We start from the raw sequence: 20,860 nt of genomic DNA on the forward strand, positions 1-20,860 counted from the left end.
TCCCAACAGTGAATTGTATGTTCACCTCTGTACATTGTGGTAACGAGAGACTGTGCATCAGCCGTCAGACTGCATCTTCGAACCTGGTTCGTGTTGTGTTTTAGTATCGTGTCTAATTGGTGGTGGGCAGGTGAAGTTTCATGTTAGTGCATAGGTTTGTGTTTCGCATATTTATGAAGATGAGTGATCATCTTCCTGGTTGTAAGGCCTCATCGCCAGAGCAGTCTAGTGCTCGGAGGCTGCTCGTCTTTTGGCAGTCCAGTGTGCCTTTGTGAGTGTTGGCGATTTGTGCTGAGGGGTCATGATGAAACCAAGGGTCGTGGGTCAATGATGGACATATATTGCCTTCTCACTAACAAGATCGTTGGGAGGAGCTTTGATGATCTGGTTGGTTTCCTCTGGTCAGGGTGTTTGGTTGGTCATGACCTTGTTCGGACTTCGTGTTTGTAGTGCCAGCGGGATAGCATGTGCCTGCTTGTTGGGAAGAATGTTGACGTTCTGGTTGAATATCTGTGGTCGGGGTGTTTAGTTGGGTACCATTTGTCAGATCATCAGGAGAGCGTTGATGACCTGGGTGATCTCTTGTGCTCAGGTTTTTTGGTTGGCTATGGACTTGTTCAGTCTCAGTATTTGCAGGATAGTTTCGAACGAGTCTTTGAGAAGAGCGTTGCTGATCGGGTGACGTTTTTAGAGAGCGTGTGATGTTTGCATCACTCAGAGGGTTGGGATTTTGTAGGGATGTAAATGATGAAGCCGAGGGCCCATGTGACTAATATTCATCAGCATGGAACCTATGGAGATGTCACAGTTGACGCTTGTGAATTGCAGTAATGAACGCAGATACCTTTAGAACAGAAGGGGTGGTTCAGGGAGCTTATGAATACCAGTAGTGAGACTAGGAGACCTCAGTGATTGGAAGGTTGAAATTCATGGTGCTTATGAATGGAAGCGTTGAGGGCCAGAGGCCTGCTGAACTCCATTAGAGAGGTGAAGAACCTTCGCTGATTGGAAGGTTGAAATTCATGGTGCTTATGAATGGAAGCGTTGAGGGCCAGAGGCCTGCTGAACTCCATTAGAGAGGTGAAGAACCTTCACTGATTGGAAGACCGAAGCACAGGGCACTTTCCTACTGCAATAGTGAGCCCAAATTTTCAGTGCATTTGTGAGCAGCACTGGTACCCCGCAGACCTTTTTAAATGTAATGGCCGATGTGCAGGATGCTGTTGAATAGGCGAAACGGGCCTCCTCCCTATTAGAGTTGATCGTTTTGGTAACTAATCATAAAACCATGTAATACTGGGGCAGCCGCTCTACGAGTAAGTCTTTGCACAGATTACTAGTTCCTCTTGGAGTGGTCTCGATCATAAGTGATTGCTGGTCACATTCTTCACACTGTACCACTCCTACGTCTTCATCTTGAGGGATGTATTAATATCAACGCAAAAACCTATATTTGACGCAAGAGGAACGGGGATTAAATGAATTAAAACGTTCTCACGGTTTACTTCACCTGATAAACTGAGACCTCTGTTGCTATTTTTCCAACCTTTAGTTCAAGTTAATTTAGGAGAGGAAAGACCAGCGAGTCTTGTGGAAATGAGTGTGTCTGTGGACATATGCGATTTATCAGCGTCTTTGAGCGGGTTGATGGCCATGATGCAGAGAGGCGGAGCTTCAAGTGGCGCTTGTTGCCCCGCCTCTCGCTCAGCGGTGGTAATAAATAGCATGTTACACTCTGCACCTGTATACGTGGTACGTGCCATGGCATTTATTTCCTGTATATTTGTGTCTTTCTAAAGCTGTGTAACCAAAATCAGGCGGCTAGGGGGGTTAAACTTGTTCAGTAAGAGCAGATCTAATTCATGCATCTTCCTCACTATAAGGGCAAATATTTGCCGCTGTTAAGTAATTTTAACATGCAACCTGTGAGACAGTAAAGGCAGGCTTTCTCATGTTAATTGTTGCTGCGTAGTGGTCATAAATTGAATTTGAACTTTTCGCTGTAGTACACTTGCTCTGAATAGCATGAGTTATTGGGCCACATTTACTTTCACAGCCATGAATAATTTGTGTGTGTATGTGCCAGCGCCAGCCAAATATATATTTACTGAAAAAAACTAAGATTAAAGTAACGTTATAGTTGGGTGAATTTGTCAATGACAACATTGACGTTTTGAGCTAAAAAAATATTAAAAGAAATTCAGCAGTTATAGTTAGAAGCGCCAACTACAACTTGCTCTGCTTATGACCTCACATATGACCTCGCATTATGACATCTCAAATGGCATCATCCAATGAGTGTGCTAGTTTGTTTCATAGTTTACATAGTGGTGAGTAAGTACAATATTGTCTGCTTAATTTTGTACCGCCTGGGTCCAGCTAATGAATATAGGTATTTACAAAATACATCTGCTCCTAATGCACCCTGTGTAGAGATATTGAACACAATCTAAATCTTTGCATTCAAGAGTAACTCTGTGTGCAGGTGTTGGTGTTCAATATGTTCCACACACGTTTTTTGGTTCTGCAGAAAGTTTTCAACACAAGTAATATTCTACATACTAGATACTAACTTTTGTTAGCAGCCTTGAGTTATTAGACTGAATAGTGTCAGGATGATCATTTCTACATAATATTGAAGACTGTGTGCACCAGGTACTAACCTATGTACATGTGCTTGTTTTCCTTCAGAAGATGGGCTACCTGTACAGTTTACATCACAGTTTAAAGAGGGTAGGTAGTATCATGTTTAGTATCTTCAGATACTAGTTATTTTAAGTGAATCTTGTCTTTTTTGATAAGTGTTGCATGGAGCGTACACTGATCTCTTTAAAAAACAAACACATATTCTTTAATTGATTTTACAGCTCAAGAAAGAAGTAGCATGTCAAGCGCGGTCCATGTATTAAGTCAAAAAACACTTTGTTATACAGTTAAAAGGCATGAAACTTGCACATTACCCAAATCACCAAAACCACAGGCAACCCTATCGCAGGGCGCGGCCCGATCCCCTTGTCTGTGCATAGTGTATTTACATTGCAGAGTCCCGTATCCCCGTCATTAGCTATGGCTGTCAGTGGAGGGCTCTAACTGTATCCCTCTGTATTCTGCCCATGCCTTACAGATCCTAAATAGTTTCTAGGAGCAGTCCCGTGACAAATATCGGATGTTCCAAACCCATGCAGTGATCCATGCCCATGGCCCAGATTTTCACAGATGGTGCCTATGTCTCCCTTTAAGCCCTAGCAATGTCCCTATTATCGATAATTGGGCCCAACCACAGAAACGCCCTCTGAAAGCGTGTTCCTCCCAGATCTGTGATCTGGAGAAGGATGAGTTTGAGATCTCAGGGAACATTAACAGTGCTGGTCCACTCTCAAGTCGCCCCAGCACACCACCCCAGAAGTGGGCCAGCACTGGGCAGTGCTAAAACGTGTGAGGTGAGTCTCCCTGCGGATCACCACACCTCAGGCAAGTCCCCGTGAGGATGAGGCAATGGAGCCTGGCTCTTCTATAATATACTCTGTGGAGCGCTTTCAGCAGGATTCATCTAAATTGGGAGACTATAACTGCCTCTCTGGGGCCACTACCATCTGAGTGTACACTGTTCTCAGTGGATACCTTTAAATACTCTGTGGTGTTTTTCTCATTAATGTTTCACTGTGCATACAGTGTGCTACAGAGTAAACCATCTCCATAAAATAAGCACCATTTACAGTACTTCGTTCTCTACTGATATCAACATCATTTCTCGATGTAGGTTTGGAGAGTTTCAAGGGTTTAATACAGATAAATGTTGCCCATAGTTGGGTGATTGTTTTGGAACTGACATTAACTATTTTACGGAACTTGACTTTTTGTGAACAGCTGTATGAAGATTGAACACAGTACTCCATGAGGGTTTCCTATATATCTGTGGTTGATTGATAAATGTGAACTCTGCTAGCTGTAAAGTGTATGGTTTAGGGTAAATGTTGCACATAATGCTTCCTTTCTACACCTAAGGGAGTTGTGTCTGTGATGGCAGTAATGATGGCTGATAATTTCCTGAGCTATTTTGTACTGTTGCGCCTCTAATATAATAGTATGTTATAGTACACAAAACAGTGATGGACGGCATGCTTGGATTAACCTCAGCCACTGGTAATTACTCTGGGCCGCATGTCAATCCATTGTTATTTTGCATGCTCACGGTGTCATTCTAACCAAGCTGTACCCAGTTGATGAGCCCATAATGAAGTTTGAACCGGTCCTGGGTTGCCTGTGTTCCATTTCAGGGAGGACTTGGTTTGGCAGCTTGGGCTGGACTGTTCCCATTGGAGCAGGGTCAAGACTGATTTGCCTGTGGCTGGGTCCAAACTGAGGTGGCATGGTGAGCCGAAGAGCGGCAAGTTGGAGTGCTACCCCAAGCTATTGCCAATGGTTAGATTTATTGCAAGCAGCCTCCCATCACCTTATGTATGTTTCATAGTAATGTATAGAGCAATATGCAGGAAAAAGAAGTTTGGATGATGTAGTGGGCGAATGTCATGAGTGATGTCATTTGTGAAGTCCTAAACTGTGCATGGCGCGGGCGCAAGTTATAGTTAATGCTGCTAACTATAACTGGTACATTTCTGTATTTTGTAGTTCTATATGTTAATGGTATCATTGACAAAGTCACCTGACTATAATGTTACTTTTACCTTTTTCAGTGAATTTCTAGAATTTTTTTTAAAAAGCTAAAGTAATACTTAAATGCAACACCCTCCCCCCAGGCTCTGCAGCTACCCCCCTCCCCCCTCCATACAGCTAACTCCATGATGTGCACAGCCTTTAGTCGTGTGCTGTGGAGAGGTTGGCCAGAGGGCCTGGCCCTGGGGCCCCAATCCCCAGGGCCCCAATCCCCAGGGCCATTTGTTTTTTAATTAAAGGGGAGAGAGGGTGAGTGACCACCCCTTTCCCCAAGCCTTGTTAGGCCCTGTGGACCCCATCCTCCAGGGCCATTTCTAAAAATGAAGGGGAGGGCGTCTATGCGACCAGGGCACCCAGTATTGTGGCCCCCTTACCCTGTCTTATAACAAGCATTTTCAATTCAATAGGTCTCGCATTAGGAAAGTTTGAGCTATTGGTATTGTAAATGCCACATTTTTTATTTGTGCTGGTTTTGAAAATAGCGAAATTAATAGCTTTGTCATTTACAATGCCAATAGTTTTAACTTTCGCAAATGTGACACCTATAGCATTTTATTGCTACCAATGACGTGGACCCTGAGAGGATGAATAGACCTAATGGGACTAGAGCCTGTGACCCTGGCACTAAACACACACCCTTGGATCTGATGCATAAGGCCACTAAACCACTGGACCCTGGCTTCCTTAAATCAATCCGTCTGAATTGGCAGATACATTTCATTAATGTTGTTTCAAAGCCTACGGCGTAAAATTGACGTTAAAAAAATGACATGTACGCCCATATAACACACTCGTTTATTCTTCAGTTACGTTTCCCTTGCTAACCAACTTTTAATAACGGTTATTGCCTTTTGCAAAAGTGTGAGGAGATGGGATGGGGGAGATGGGGTTTGAAGTGCAGCCCTAAATAATAAATGTACTGAAATGAGTGGCGGTTTGTTTCCGCGTGTGCAAATGTCGCCTGCCATGTCCTGTTTGCTTGTGGACGCTATTATACTGAGAATGCCTCTCTCTCCAAGTCTGACACCCTCAACAGCGCTGCAGAATGGAACCCGAGTTCACCCCGCCCAGACAGTGCTTGGTTAACTCTGTTTACACAGTTTTCGCCATTCATAGCTGAAACAAATCTCTGCCCGGCCGCTGCTGATAAGGGGTCTGCAGCTCGTTACAACAGCAGGGGTGAATAATTAGGGGGGGAGGAGAAATGCGAGACACGGCCTAGCGGCCGTCAAAAGTCGTGTAAAGTCATGTTGTTAAATACGGAATGAGGGCTTCTTTTCTTAAAGAGGTTTGCAAGTAAATCAGTAAGGGAGCCCAATAGTTTGAAACTCGTTGAGTGTGGGACATGCAGTGGGATTGAAGCGATCTGCTTCCTTACGATAAACCTTTAATCCTCCTGCTCCCCTGTGCGATCCTTTCCAGCTCTACAAGTACCTTTACTTACAGAGAAGCAGCAGATATAATTTGTTGAATAGTGCTTTCGTGTCCGAACTCGATGTAGAGAATTATTTCAAACTACACAAATCTTACAAGTATGTCGATATGACTAATCGCCGTAATACATTTGTTCAGCTCTGCTGTGGGCTGGGGGGGAGGGGGAGGAGAGAAATGCGAGACGCGGCCTGGCGGCCGTGAAGTGTGAAGCAGTGGGCGGGGGAGCGGATCCCTTTGAAGTGGGAGGCAGGCGGCTCGGGAGCAAATGGTAAAAAGCGCGTGCATGAGCACATGCACTCGACGAAATCCGCTATGGTTTCAAAGCTTATTTGGCCCACAAGACTCTTGTCTCTTTATTCCTTGCGGAATAGAATAGTCGAGACCTAAAAAATAAAGGGCATGCCCCGGGATGGGATTTTTAAATTAAAAAAACAGGAAAAAAAGATCCCGGGCTTCGGGGGATGGAGTCACTGGGGCTGTAATAGGCCCTGGTAGGGAAACCATGCAGCCCGACTCCCCATTAAAAAAAATGCCTGGTACAGGGGCCTAGGTCCCCGGGGCCAAATACTTCCTAGGGAAGGGGGTGGGGGGAACACGGACACCCTTCCTTTATAATTAAAAAAAGAAAGTCCTACAAATGAATTGTGGAGCTTGAGTGAAATGTTCATGGAATATTTAGAATGGAGGTGAAAAACATGAATAAGTTACACAAACACAATAAACTAGGAGTTGAGTCACTAAACGTGGCGGAATTAAAATAAGTATATATCTAGGATAAATGTAAGTGGTGATTATGATGTTGGCAAAATGAAATACCATTATGTTATGATCAATTGATGGAAATGTATATAAACATTTGAGTAGATTAAGCAGATAAATGTTCAACATCCATCATCTCAAAATGGCCGCCACGTTTACCCAGCATTATGAAGTTGTAATGAAATGTGTCCTTCGTTTATGTCAAGCCTTAAAACACGTTGTACGTCATGGGGGTATTTAATTTGTTTAATCACAATAATGTGCTGACATTGATAAAGGCCAGGGGGCCGAAACTTGTTTGTCAGCCAAGGCGAGACACTGTATTTACAATAAATATATTCTTCAATTAGCCCGAAGTGCCCAGCGTTTCTCGGTTGAAATGACGTATTGTATATAATTTTTTTATTTTTTTTACATTATATTCAATGAAAATGTTTTTTTTTTTTTGGCCACGCTTGTCCCACCGGTCCCCTCATAGGAGATTGTAACTGCTTCCACGCGAGCCAGAAAACCCATATGCTCTGGTGAGAGTCCCGCTGGACTGAAGATTTCTTTTCTAAAAAGGAAGAATGTGCAGTGGGGGTCCATGGGCTGTTGGCTGCTCACGGGGGGGGGGGGGGGCTTGACCGACTGCCGGAGTTGGGTTGGCCCCCGCAAGGGGTTGGCACTGCAGCCTGGCCAAAAGCCTGTCCCTGTTTTGAACCCTATGCCATGCAGAGCAGCAGGCAGAGCGCTGCATGGGTTTGGAATCCCATAGACGTCGAAATTTACTAAAAAAATCGAAGGTTAAAATTACGTTATAGTTTGGTATGGTTCTAAGATAAGATGTCATTTTACGTAAAAAAAAATGTACTGAAAAAAACAAAGGTTAAAGTGGCATTATAGTTGTAACTTATGTTAAAAAGCCCAGAGGTTCAATGAAAAAGCAAAGGTTATAATTGAGTGAAATTGTCAGTCATACATCACTGAGCTTACTACATATCACACCCAGCCATGCCCTACTTATGACCCCACATATCACATCACTCAGGACATCTTTAATGACATCATTTTTAACATCACTAATGACATTCCTGCATGGAAACCCTTTCCAAGCCTGGGACTGGATCCAGAAATGTGTCTATAGCAGTATCCTGCCACTGGCGCCAGATGGTGCCACACGTAGCTGTATCTGAAGCACATGTCTGCTGGAGTTGCCATAGCATGTGCATGAACAGAGCTGGTGTCAGCGGGTGCCTTTTAGATCTCATCTACAGACCGCTTTAATGTGAGTTATCAAAAACCAGTTTTACATACACTGAATTATTTAGAGATAGTAGGCACTGGGTCACACCCTTGTCATTTACTGGGGGGTTTTCTTGCCTAGCTTCTTTCTTTATTTCCTGTGCAGCATTTTTTTAGGTCTCGCCTAGCGTTGCTGCGCCCAAGCGCTGCTCGCTCTGCGAGGACTATTGTGATTGAGATTTCAGAAGGGGACGTGAAGCCCCGCCAATCATTGTCATTGGGTCGCGCCTGCGTTTATGCTAAACGCAGCCTTCCCATTGAAAAGGATGCTTCTTGGTTACTGCCCTGTCTCCCTTTTGGACGGCCCATCCGGACTGAGTCGTCAGCTTCATGGCTGTCGTGAAGCTTTATCTTATCTTTAGGAGGCGCGTACTGAGTTTAATGAGTTTTTCACACTCCAGGCACGAACAACGTGCGATTTCACTTTCTTAGAAAGTGCATCCAAAGCCGCACGCGCAGAGAGGGACCGAACTCGATTTGGTATCGCTGTCGCCGACTCACTTCTCACCTAGCATAAATGTCATTCAGACTTCAGCAATGCTACTAAGGAACCGGCTCTGTTGTCTGGGGAACGTGTGCTCCATTAATGCCGGACAACGTTTGTTCAGTTGAACAAGCGTGTTTTCACCTCCTGCCCTTGTGTCTTTGAATGTCTTGCATCCGGCCGACCCATGTCCACACCCTGTGGTATAACATCCTTTTAAGCACGGCCATCGTTGTGCATGGCGAACACTGCAACGTGATCTGTTACCTTTCAGAGCACCGTGTCACTTGCACTACTCGTCGGCTTAAACTACACAATTTCAGTGTAACAGCCTTGCACATTCACCAGTGAAATCACTAGCACTGCCAGCAGAGGGCTACGCCACGAGGCTCTTCCGTCGGAAATACGCAGTTCAGCTGCGTGATGATTACTGAAAAACAAAGAATGTAAATCTAGCAAAACGAGTGTATGCTATAGCATGGTGTAGTACCGTGCCCTATGCGTGTTGCACATGCTAATGCGTGATGCAAAGTATCGTTGAAGGCATGCTTCCTTGGACATAGATGCAAATTCTTTTTACAAATTAAGCAGCGCTATAGATTCATGTGTGAGGTAAACTGGTGTGGGATACACGAAGCTAAGTGAGAAACAGCGCCCGCTTATCAAATTGACAGCCATGGTTTGATAGATTCGCAATCCACTATGTCAGGTTCACACCCGTGTAAGTGTGTGTGTGTTTGCAGTTTTACTTATCGCAAACTTGACCCACAGGCATCGCAGCGCTTGTCATGATCACTAGTTACATTACACAAGAACGCATTCATTTTGGTAGGCATGGGGAGATTGGTTTTGTCTGTGTGTGAGGTGCCCGGGTATGGGCATAAAATATACAGATGTCTTATTGATAGAGATTACCTGCTGTGTTTGACAGTTTGAGTTGTACCTCCAAGTTGATGTGTATGTGTGTGTGGTGTGAGCGTGAGAATAACAACCTCCATGTGACAATTTTGCAACTGGATGTGTGGTAGATGTGCAGTTGGTTGTGTGTGCGAGGTACACAGCCCTGTGCTCGACATTACTTAAAAGGCGCAGCGCTACTCTGCGTGACACCCCTTCAAAGAGAAAGCGCATCCAAAGCCACGCGCACAGAGATGGACAGAACTCAAATTGGTATCCCTGTCGCCGACTCCCTTCTCACCTAGCATAAATGTCATTCAACCCTCAGCAATGCCACTAAGGAACCGGGGGAGGGGGCGCTCACACGTGTGCAAAGCCAAGGAGTCCAACGGAGTGGGAGCTTGAATACCTGCTTGTCTCATGCTGAGCAGGATCCTGCGAGGGTCTATACGGTGACAGAGAAGGGCGGGAGGAAAGCTTCTCCGCATTAGCAATTTTCCAAAACGGAGTTAACTGTATTTATCTTGTAAATGCTTCTTTCACCTGCCCCACCTTCAGAGCAGTAAGTCCGGGTCGGTGACCTGCCACATCTGCCCCGTAGGTGTGTGGTATTCAGGCTGACAGCAGCGTCTTCGTACCAGATTCAGGGATTTTGCAGGGGTAAGGGGATGGGTGTGCGAAATTACAGAAACTCACATGTTCAATTCTTCAAAAAACTTCACAGTTTCATGAATTTTTCAAACGTTATCAGCAGTGAGGGTAAAAACGAAAATAGCTTTGTAAAACTGTCACAGGCATGATTGTTTAAAACAAATGCTGATGTATTTTGCATAAGAGCTGTCGTGTCGCACAATCCTAGATTTTGATATTCCTTTTTATGACGGGCACATGCTGATGAGCCTGGCGGGGTCAGCGGGGGGTAAAAGACATTGTCATTTCCAACGCCATTCACAACGCCAATAGCTTTAAATTAAGCAAATGCGAGACCTATTGAATTTCTAATGCTTGATCTTTATTATGGTCTGATTTGACGACTCGTGTCTTTCTGCCTATGTTGAGGGACTCAGTTTAGGGGCGAGCCTTGCAGTCTGCCTGTTGCTTACCATGTGTTGGCCTTCATGGCGCTGGTCGTGATTGAGGTACTATTTTGTTCTTCTTTTTTTAAAAAATGTAGTGCCCTGCAAACAGAAACCATGTGACTGGCCAAAACTTGCAAAGCAGGACAAACAAAATTGCAAAATTTATTTTCTATCCCCATCGCTGCTTCTGTCGGCGGCCAACGACCTTCGCGAGCACAACCTCCGTAGTGCTGCACACGTCCGTTGGCCGACGCGGCCCTACCCATTTAATCAAACCGCAGCGGAATTTGCGCCGTGGTTAAGCGGCTATAGTTACCTTTCTTTTATTTTGTCACCTCTTTTCACACTTGGCACTCATGTTTTCTTTTGTTTTTGTTTGTGGGCGCTGTTCTCAAAAGATGATTATCTTGCTCTAAATAATGCAAATCGACATTGTTTCTTGTGTGTAATTTCTGAAATTATGCTTTAGCCTTTAACACGTAATTCTGCAGTACACCCCAACCCCCCCCCCTCGATCAAGATTACTCAAACCAATCCACCCCTTTCCAATCCGGACCACTCCAATCCACCCCATCCACTCAATCCAATCCACCCCACTCAATCCTATCCACCCCAATCCACCTTACTTCAATCCACCCCACCCCACTCCACCCCACACCAATCCACATACCCCCAATCCAAACCACACACCCAAATCCAATCCACCACACCCCAGTTCTCCAAACCTAACCCATTCCATTCCAATTCGCCCCACTCTAATCCAAAACAATCTTCCCCCTCCAGTCCTGTCCCCTCCAATTCAAAACCATCTTTCCCCCTCCAATCCTCCCCACTTCAATCCAAATAGAAATATGTCCCAGTCCAATCCCAATCCAAAACAATCTGCCCCACTCCAATCCAAAACAATCTGCCCCAATCCAAAACAATCTGCCCCACTTCAATCTTCCCCAGTCAAATCCAATCTGCCCCCCTCCAATCCAAAAGTCTGCCCCACACTCCACCCTACTCCAATCCAGCCAAATCCAGTCTGCCCACACTCCACCCTACTGCAATCCATCCAAATCCAGTCTGCCCACACTCCACCCTACTCCAATCCAGCCAAATACAGTCTGCCCACACTCCACCCTACTGCAATCCAGCCAAATCCAGTCTGCCCCAAACTCCACCCTAATACAATCAAATCCAGTCTGCCCCACTCCAATCCAGCCAAATCCAGTCTACCCCACTCCAATCCACCCCATCCAGCTCAATACAATCCACCCCATTCCAGTTCACTTCATTCCTCCCATCTACTCCACTACAATCTATCCCACCCATGCCACTCCATTCCACCCCTCTCCAGTCGGCCCCATCCCAATCTAATCCTCCCCACCGCGGTTCCATCCAATCTAATCCAACCCGCCACCCCACTTCAATCCAATCCAACCCATCCAGTCCACCCGACTCCTCTGCAGTCCAATCCACCGCAGTTTAGTACACCCCACTCAATCCAATCCATACAACCCACCTCACTCAAGTCCATAACACTCCAGTCCACCCCACTCCAAACCACGCCACCTCACTCCAATCCACCCCCTCCAGTCAAATCCGCCAAACTTCAGTTCAGTCTAATCTTCCCACACAACTCTAATTCACCCCACTCCAACCCACCCTACTCTAATACAATCGACTCCAAACCATTCCAATTCACCCCTGTCCAATCCACCTCAACCCATTGTAATCCACCCCATTTCAATCCGGTCCGCCCACTCATATCCACCTCTTCTCTGCCCCAGTCCACCCAGCTCTACTCTAACCCACTCCACCCTATTCCATTCCACTGCACTTCACGCACTCTCTGCCACTGAACTCTACTCCAATCAACGCTACAACACTCTACTCCCCCCGCCCCTTTACACTATATGACACACTATTTTCTCTTGGCACTCCACTCCAGCTAATCCAGCCCAGGACATTCATCGCCCCCTAACTCTTTGCCATGCTGAACAGCAGCCACACTGGTGTACAGCATGGCAAAAACACATTGCCAAAGCCAATAGCTCTTGTATAGGCGAGACCTGTTGACTTATTCAATGCTTTTTTCTTTTTCTTTTACCACTATTTGAGAATACTATTTTCTTCATATCTCCCCACTTGCGCATCCTTACTTGACCCCTCCCACCCATGCGATGTGTGTTTTTTTCACCTCCCCTCCACTTTTCCAGAGGCTTCCCTCGCCTCTCCCAGTACTGCTGGTCACACTGGTTGTGTTTTAATTGCTCCTCAAATCCTTGCTCATCCGCTGAGCCACAGCTCCTTCCAATATACTTGTGTTTATAATGGTTTTTTTTTCTTTGTTACGTTTTAGGTGGGCCACCAGCTGAAATTTGCTACTAGGCCTCTCGTTTTTTTTTTTTTAGGTCTTGCCTAGGCAGCGCGTGTGCTAACTCTTCGAGACATGCTGTATCTACTCTGTGGGTTTTCAGCCCGCCTATCGCTTTTCATTTGTTGCTTTGCGTGTCCTCCACAAAGGCTTGCTTCTCTGAGCAATGTTTGTTATATGTCACTCCTTTTTGTGTGTCCACCCTTCCAATGATCAATGGTCATACTACTTGTAGTCTTGCCCTTTTGTGCATGTAGGTTTGTCTAAACACGCTATTTTTTCTGCCACTGTTTTCGAAAGGTCGGCTTTTCTTGGGCAAGTTTACCCAGTGGGGGTTCAGCAACAATTGCCGTAGTGCTAACAAACTTAAATATCCATATTCGGCATTTGTAAATTTGTTTCCTTTTCTCTCTCTTGTTTTCATTCAGCATTTTTATGGAGTTTCGCCATTGTTTTATTTTGTTTACGATTGGCATTTGTTTTTATAGGCACTGGGAGAGCAGACACCGAGACTCAAACCTGGCTCCCCAGTTCCAATGTCGGCAGCTCTGGGCGTTACCCACATCCTCTCAGATCGAGATCAAATATGAGACGCTGTTTTTTACCTCCATCTTCAAAGCGATTGCTTAAATTCCAGTGTTACCGGCGCTCGGAGTGCATGGCTGCTTAGTTTACATTCTTCGAGCAGCCCGGAAATCTCCTCCCACCTAACTTGTCTAAACATGTCAATGTTTTTGTGTAGTGGTTTGTTCCTGGGTGACCTACTTCTAGGCGATTATGGTTTCTGAGCATTCGAGAGCAGAGGTTCAGAATTGCTGACTTGAAATGCAAACTTGTTTTGTTGACCTATTCGGTTTGGATGCCCTACTTGTAATCACAGATCTATTTAACAGGTGTTACCAATGATTGGTCGAGCTTTTAAAGCTCTCCTGTTTATAGGATGACTAGTGCTCAGTTTCTAATAGCAGCTGTTAGTCATAAACTGCTGCTATAAATCAGGCTTTTTAAAATAAGCCATCAATAAAATGCTTTTGTAACTAAAGTAGCACAAAAACTTCAACCAGTGACAGGCGAAATTATTTTTTAAATAGCTGGGATGAAGGGAGTTTCGCTTACCAGAAGCGTGCATGACAACAGGGGGGCAGGGGGCATCTTTTCTACAGGTGGGTGTTTTTCTAACCAATCATAGGATTAATAGGAAACTCTTGTTTTCAATAACTTTCCCGTCTCCTGTCAATCATTTTAAAACTAGCTTTCCGATTGTATCCACTTAGCTTCACTCACTGAAGTTTGTTAAAATCTACAGGAAGCCAAAAGCAACTGATTTGTTTTTTCAGCACGTTCGGGATACGGGAGGCCAGAGTAACATTTGGAACTCTCCTGCACGATTTGGGAGTGTTGTTGGCCTGTGCATTTTTTTGTTCGACAGCTGTTTGCCAGTATTGCAGCACACCTGGCGATGGGGGTGATCTGGAGTTTCTGATCTTGAGTACAAGCAAAAGGCAGTACCTAAAATGTGAACATTGTTGTGACTACAAGAGTGCAGGTGTAGCACAGAACACGAAAAGCGGTGTTCACCAAGAACGTAAAGGGGTGTTAATCACATTATTGTTTTTCCAGCGCTAATTGTGGCATCCGAATGATTTTGGGTTTTTGAGTGAAACAGTTTTACAGATTCTAGATTTTTTGTTCTGCTTTTCTTTTGACGAATCCTTTGGCTCCTCTGCTTTTATAGAAGACAGCAGAGGCATAGGGCTGCTTTTCATCAGCTTTCTGTCTGTGCAGTTTTGCTTTAATATTAGCACTGATCACATGCAACAACCATTGGCAAAGCCAATAGGTCTTGCCTATGCAACATCTGTTGGCTTTGTAAATGTGCATCTAAAAAATTACCAAAGACAATAGTTCACGAGTAGGCAAGACCTATTGGCTTTGCCAGTGCTTGTTGTAAAAGTGCTTTCAAGCACATTTTATTGCTTTTTTAATATAAATATACTACTCTAAGATTGGTGTTCTCCATATTCGAATGATAAACTCGAAAGTGCTGCAGGGTCATTGCGTATTGTATTGTAATTGCATTTGTATAGCGCTTACTACCCCATACGAGGCGTCAAAGTGCTTTTTCTGCGAGTAGCATGCTACTCTGGGACCCATAGAGGATTAGTGTTGACTTTGTATAGTGAAATATGCAAGTACATTTTAAGTGGTGGATATGTTAGTCAGTTATTTGGATTCGGGAGGATAGCAGAAGGATAGAAGAGGAAAGAAGGTTTGTATTTATTTAGCGCTTCTAACTCCTGATGGGGTGTTGAAGCGCTATTTTTGGCGAGAAGCACGCTACTCCGGAAACCAATAAAGGATTAGTGGTGAATTAGTATGGTGAAATATGAAAGTAATTTGAGTGGTGGATATTAGCTAGTTATTTGGAGTGAGAAGGATAGCGGAGGGATAGAAGGGAAAGAGAGGTCTGCATTGAAATTGAAATTGAGTGGTATTTATATAGCGCATGGCTACCCGAAGGCATCCCAGCGCTCTGAGGAAACCAGGGCAGATGGTCATGCGGGATTTAGGGAAACAGCCACGTCTTGAGGGATCTGCGGAAGGAGAGATAGTTGGATTCGGCCCGAAGAAGGTGTGGAAGAGAGTTCCACAATTTAGCGGCATTTAGGGAGAATAAACGGCCTCCGCTTCTGGCTTTTTTAATTTTCAGAATAGAAGCCAGAATTAGTGATTTGGAACGGAGGGTTCTATTGGGCTCATACCTCTGTATGATGTTATTAAGGATAGGGGGGCCTAGGTTATGGAAGGATTTGTGAGCGATGCATAATGATTTGAAATTGATTCTCTCCTGGATAGGAAACCAGTGGAGAGCCTTCAGAGCTGGTCTGGCTGATTGCATTTTGGGGACATTGAGCAATAGTCCGGCAGCCCGATTCTGGGTGGTTTGTAGCCTGGAAATGGTGGCCAACGGGGACCCTAGGTAAAGCGCATTGGCGTAGTCCAGCCTGGACAAGACAAGGGATTGTACCATGATTTTCCTGGCCCCGAACGGTAAGATGGGAAGAATTTTACGTGCAATTTGAAGGATGCCAAAACATGTGGCGGCTGTCTTCCTAGCTTGTGGCTTGAAGGACAAGTCTTGGTCCAACCAAACACCCAGACTTTTAAGCTGGGGTTTGGGCGAGGGGGCAGGGCCTAAGACAGAAGGCCAGATTTCTCTCGCATTGAGTGGGGAACGATTTCCCAGGACCATGATTTCACTCTTGTCCCCGTTAAGTTTCAGGAAGGAGTCCCTCATCCAAGAGGCTCTCTCTTGGAGGCACTTATAGGGACCTGGGGAGTTACTGTCTGATTTGTTAAGTCCAATCACTAGTTGCGTGTCGTCGGCATACGTAATAATATGGATTCCAAAAGGAAGAACTGCCTCCGCTAGAGTGCAAGTATAAGCGTTAAAGAGTAGGGCTCCGGGAGGAGCCCTGAGGAACTCCACAGCAAAGAGGAGTTTTCTTGGAGATAGCCTCGTTGTGAAAGACTTGAAAGGATCTATTCTCAAGGAACGACTGGAACCACGCCAGCGCGGTTCCAGAGATGCCTAGGTTGTGAAGCCTTTGAATTAAGATCTGATGGTTAACGGTTTCGAATGCCGCGCATTCATATAGCGCCTCTTACCGCTGATGGGGTGTGTTGAGGCGCTTTTCTGGCAAGTAGCAGGCTACTCCGGAACCCATAAAGGATTAGTGTTGAAAATGTTAGTTAGTTATTTGGATTGAGAAGGTTTGGGAAGGGGTAAAAAAGGGAAAAAGGTTTGCATTTATATAGCGCGTGTAACCCTGATGGGTGTTGAAACGCTTTGTTGGCGAGTAGCACACTACTCTGGAACCCATAAAGGATTAGTGGTGAATTAGTATAGTGGATTATGGCATTAGAGAAGAGAACATGCTAGTATGTTATTTTGATTGAAAAGGATAGTGGAGGGATAGAAGAGTGAAGCATTTATTTTCTAGGTCATAGCAGTAGGAGGAGACTTTTGGATGAGTAAAAAGGGATTTTGGAGGGGAAGAGTCAGAGGGAAGAGTTTAGATAGTTTTGTTTTGGGGGATCTGTATAGTTAAAGAGGTGTCAGATGATGCAAGGAGGGGTAGAGTAGGAGAGTCAAAGGGTTATTTGGGGAACATAGTAGTGGTATAGGGTTTGAGATAAATAAGAGAGTGGGTGATGGATGTATAGGGTGAGAGATAGGGTAGTGAATTGGAAAGAGTAGTAGAAAAGTATGAGATGAGTCAGAAAGTTGGGCTAGAAGATATATTGAGAGAAGTATAAGCTTAGAAATAGGGTAGTGCATTGGAAATACTAAATTAGAAGGAAGTGATAAATGTAAAGATCCATAAGTATATTGAAAGTATATAGATGCATAAAGGAGGTAAGTATATGCAGAATAAAGATATTGATAGAGGTAGCAGATGAGAAATAGGGTAGTGCAATGGATATGCTTTTTCAGGAGATAAGTAACGGACACACAGAACCAAGTACATGGAGGTACATAGATGCATAATGGAAGCAAGTACATGTAGACCAAAGATGATTTTTTTTTCTTTTGTTTTTGTTTTTTATAACATAATTATTGTACATGTTTATACAAAGCAATACACAAAGATAGGCATATCTCAATAGTGAAAATAAATGCTTATATACAGAGGGACAAATACATAGGGTGGGTATTAATGAATGGGAAAATAGGCAGCCTTCCTGGCCCTGGTCCCGACAAGTCGCTAACAGGCTCAAACAGGCACTCACCCTTGTCTCTACTTCCAATAGAAATCCTAACCCTAGCCCCAGTCCCAACCCTACATTGATTGAGTCACTGACCCAGAAACCAATCAGAACCCTTAAATACCCAACCAATGAGGACACTAATCGTAATCCAATAGAAACATCAGATACAACCATCAATCAGTGTACACACGTACAAAACAATATCAGACTATGTAAGGTCCCAGCTACCGCAGACAAGGTTTGCTGACCAGGGAGTTGGAAGCTGCTCCTCTCTTCAGAAATCTCCTAGGAGACAGACCGGCTCAATCCACACTTTGAACTTCTGCAGGTAAGGACCCCCCAACAAACCTGTCCTCTAACTACACTATTTGTATAAAACCTTACTCCTCTCCTGGCCAAAAAACGAAGTGCACAGTCCCGCTTAAACACAGTTTAAACATTTTACAGCAGATTACAGATTCTATTGCGGACGCATGCACATGTACACTTCATCAAGCGGGGATTGCGGTAGGGGTATGACGTAGTAGGTGCATGTGGAAGGACACATGCATCTGTTTTTTTCCCTTTGTTTATGCTAACCAATATCTGCAATAACCCTTATTTTTTTCTTTTTTGCACAGCATCAGCCGATAGCATTAGGAAAGCCAATAGGGCTGAAGTAGCAAAGGAAAAAGATGTGACTGATTGGGTTTGCCAGTGCTTGTTTTAGAAGTCCATGTCTTCTGAGTGACAGTGGTTACATGAAGCACTGAGGCGTTTTCCTTGCCGGGTCCAAGGTACATAGATATGAGCCACATTCCGCAGTTGTCTCCGAAGGAGCCGGGAGTGGCATGTGTAAGGAAGAGCACAGGGTTGTCTGAGGAGGAGCCGGGACTCACAGGGAGTGAGGGAGAGCAGTTTTGTGGCACCCTAGGAGGAGTACAGGCGTCTCTAGCCAGCCATGCTTGTGTATGTACACCCCTGTGCCCATGCTTAATTTGTGCCGGTGGTGGGGGCGGCTGGTGGCCACCTGTGCTCATGTCTAGGGATCAGGATGCATTTATCATTATCGTACCTGGTTCCAGAGCAAGAGAGAGAAAGACCTATAAGGGAGAAAGAAGACCGAAGAGTAAGATAGACAAGCATTGGAAATGCAATAGGTCTCGCACCATTAGAGTTAGTGCTTTTAGAATTGTTTATGGGTTTTTTTTTGTAAATGTTTAGCATTTTTGTTTCCTGTAGCCAATGCTAAAGTATTACAAATAAAAAAAGCCATAAACATTTCTAAAAGCTCTAACTGAAATGGTCGGAGAACTATTGCACTGTGTGAGGGTGAGGGTGAGTGTGAGTGAGGGTGAGTGAGGGTGAGGGTGAGTGTGAGTGTGAGGGTGAGGGGGTGAGGGTGAGTGAGGGTGAGTGAGGGTGAGGGGTTGAGGTTGAGGGTGAGTGAGGTGTTGAGGGTGAGTGAGGGTGAGGGTGAGTGAGGGGTTTTGGGTGAGTGAGGGTGAGGGGGAGTAGTTGAGGCTGAGTGAGAGTGAGGGTGAGTGAGGGGTTGAGGGTGAGTGAGTGAGGGTGAGGGGTTGAGGGTGAGGGTGAGTGAGGGTGAGGGGTTGAGGGTGAGTGAGGATGAGTGAGAGAGGGTGAGTGAGGGGTTGAGGGTGAGGGGTTGAGGGTGAGTGAGGGGTTGAGGGTGAGTGAGGGTGAGGGGTTGAGGGGGAGGGGTTGAGGGTGAGTGAGGGTGAGAGAGTGAGAGTGAGGGGTTGAGGGTGAGTGAGTGAGGGTGAGGGGTTGAGGGTGGGTGAGGGTTTGAGGGTGAGGGGTTGAGGGTGAGTGAGTGAGGGTGAGGTGTTGAGGGTGAGGGGTTGGCGATTCTAAGGTGGCCCCTTACTGCAAAACTGGTTGCGGAAATCCTGGTGCATGAGCTGGACTGCTGCTGGGGCGCATTGGTGCTGTTACAAGGGTGTAAGTGCAGCAAAATCACCCGATTGAGCGCTGGGCGCTGCGCATCTAAAATGACGGCAGCACACTGAGGGGGAGACTTCCACCGGCTGCGGCAACGGGAGATGTGCACTCTGTTTGTGAGCGGCTGGGAGGCGATTCGGCGTGCAGACTCACAGCGGAAAACTGCGGAGGCGGCAGTCCTGGGGGAGAAGTCTGGAGGGCGAGATCGCCTTAACCTTCCTGTGGTGCACTACGCTGCCAAGATGGCAGTTATGGGATGCGGGCGAAGGCCTGATGCCGACGAAGGTGAGAGGCAGACCGAGGCGGTGAGGCGAGGAGGTGCTGAATGCTGGAGTTTCTTTGTAGCTCGGGACCTGGTTCAAGCAGCTGTAGGGACCACCAGCAACCAGGTTTGATGTCCTTGCGTGGCAGGCCGCGTTGTTTGGGGGAGCACGTTTGGGTGAGGTGGCGAGCCTGCGAGTATATTGAAGTTACAGTAGGAGAACGGGTGCGTTTGCCTGTGCTGGATTTTATTCATGCAGTCAGGATTAGCACGGTCGGGCAACTCATGTGTGGGATAAGAGAAGGGCGATCCAGCACCGGGCTAAGGGGGAGCGTGTCAATTACAGCACCGGGCTAACGAGGACAGATCCAGCACCGGGCTATGGCAGAGGAGATCCTCCGGACCGGGCGGGGTAAAGAAAAGGGGAGCCAGCAAGAGGATAAATAAACGGAGACCTCGCAAAACCGAGTTAAAAAGGGGAGAACGATATATCAAGCACTGGAGGTAAAAAGGGGGAAACATCGCGAAGGTTAAAAGGGTAAGATTTAGTAAAAGCGGTGCAAGTTTGAGTAAGAATAGATCATCCAGGGCAGCTAAAGGAAACAAGACGGAGGGAAGAGAGGGGAGGGGGGAGGAGAAATGCGTCTCGGCCGGAGCAGGGGGCGGAGCAGGGAGAGCGGGCTTTGGAATGTAATTGACACGGCCGGCCGGTCGTGAAACTGAAAGCATGGCCGGCCGGCCGTGAAAGCCTTTGATGCGGCAGGGGAAATGCGAGACGGCGGGAAGGGGCGGAGCGGGTAAACAAAGACGGACGTGCACGCGCTTTTAAGCTCAATGCGCATGCGCATTGAGCTTAAAAGTCACGGGCACTGCAAGGAATCGCCACGATTCCTTGCAGTGTGGATAAAGAG

The 20,860-nt window shown here is 45.8% G+C and overlaps 1 protein-coding gene across 4 annotated transcripts in view; it reads left to right on the top strand.

Moving 5' to 3' along the window:
- Positions 1-20,860, top strand: part of LOC144828333 (casein kinase II subunit alpha-like) — a 213,553-nt gene that overhangs the window by 110,617 nt on the left and 82,076 nt on the right. The window contains exon 1 of one of the 4 annotated variants that reach the window (XM_078686449.1): positions 18,525-18,694. The exons of 2 other annotated variants lie outside the window; for them this stretch is intronic. In XM_078686449.1, the coding sequence (XP_078542575.1) occupies positions 18,687-18,694 (8 nt within the window). In that variant the 5' untranslated portion in view covers positions 18,525-18,686. Of the gene's footprint in view, positions 1-18,524; positions 18,695-20,860 lie in introns of those variants that run through there. One more of the 4 variants, XM_078686448.1, reaches the window with a different exon arrangement.

Source organism: Lissotriton helveticus, chromosome 4_1 (genome assembly GCF_964261635.1).
Source record: "Lissotriton helveticus chromosome 4_1, aLisHel1.1, whole genome shotgun sequence".
NCBI lineage: Eukaryota > Metazoa > Chordata > Amphibia > Caudata > Salamandridae > Lissotriton > Lissotriton helveticus.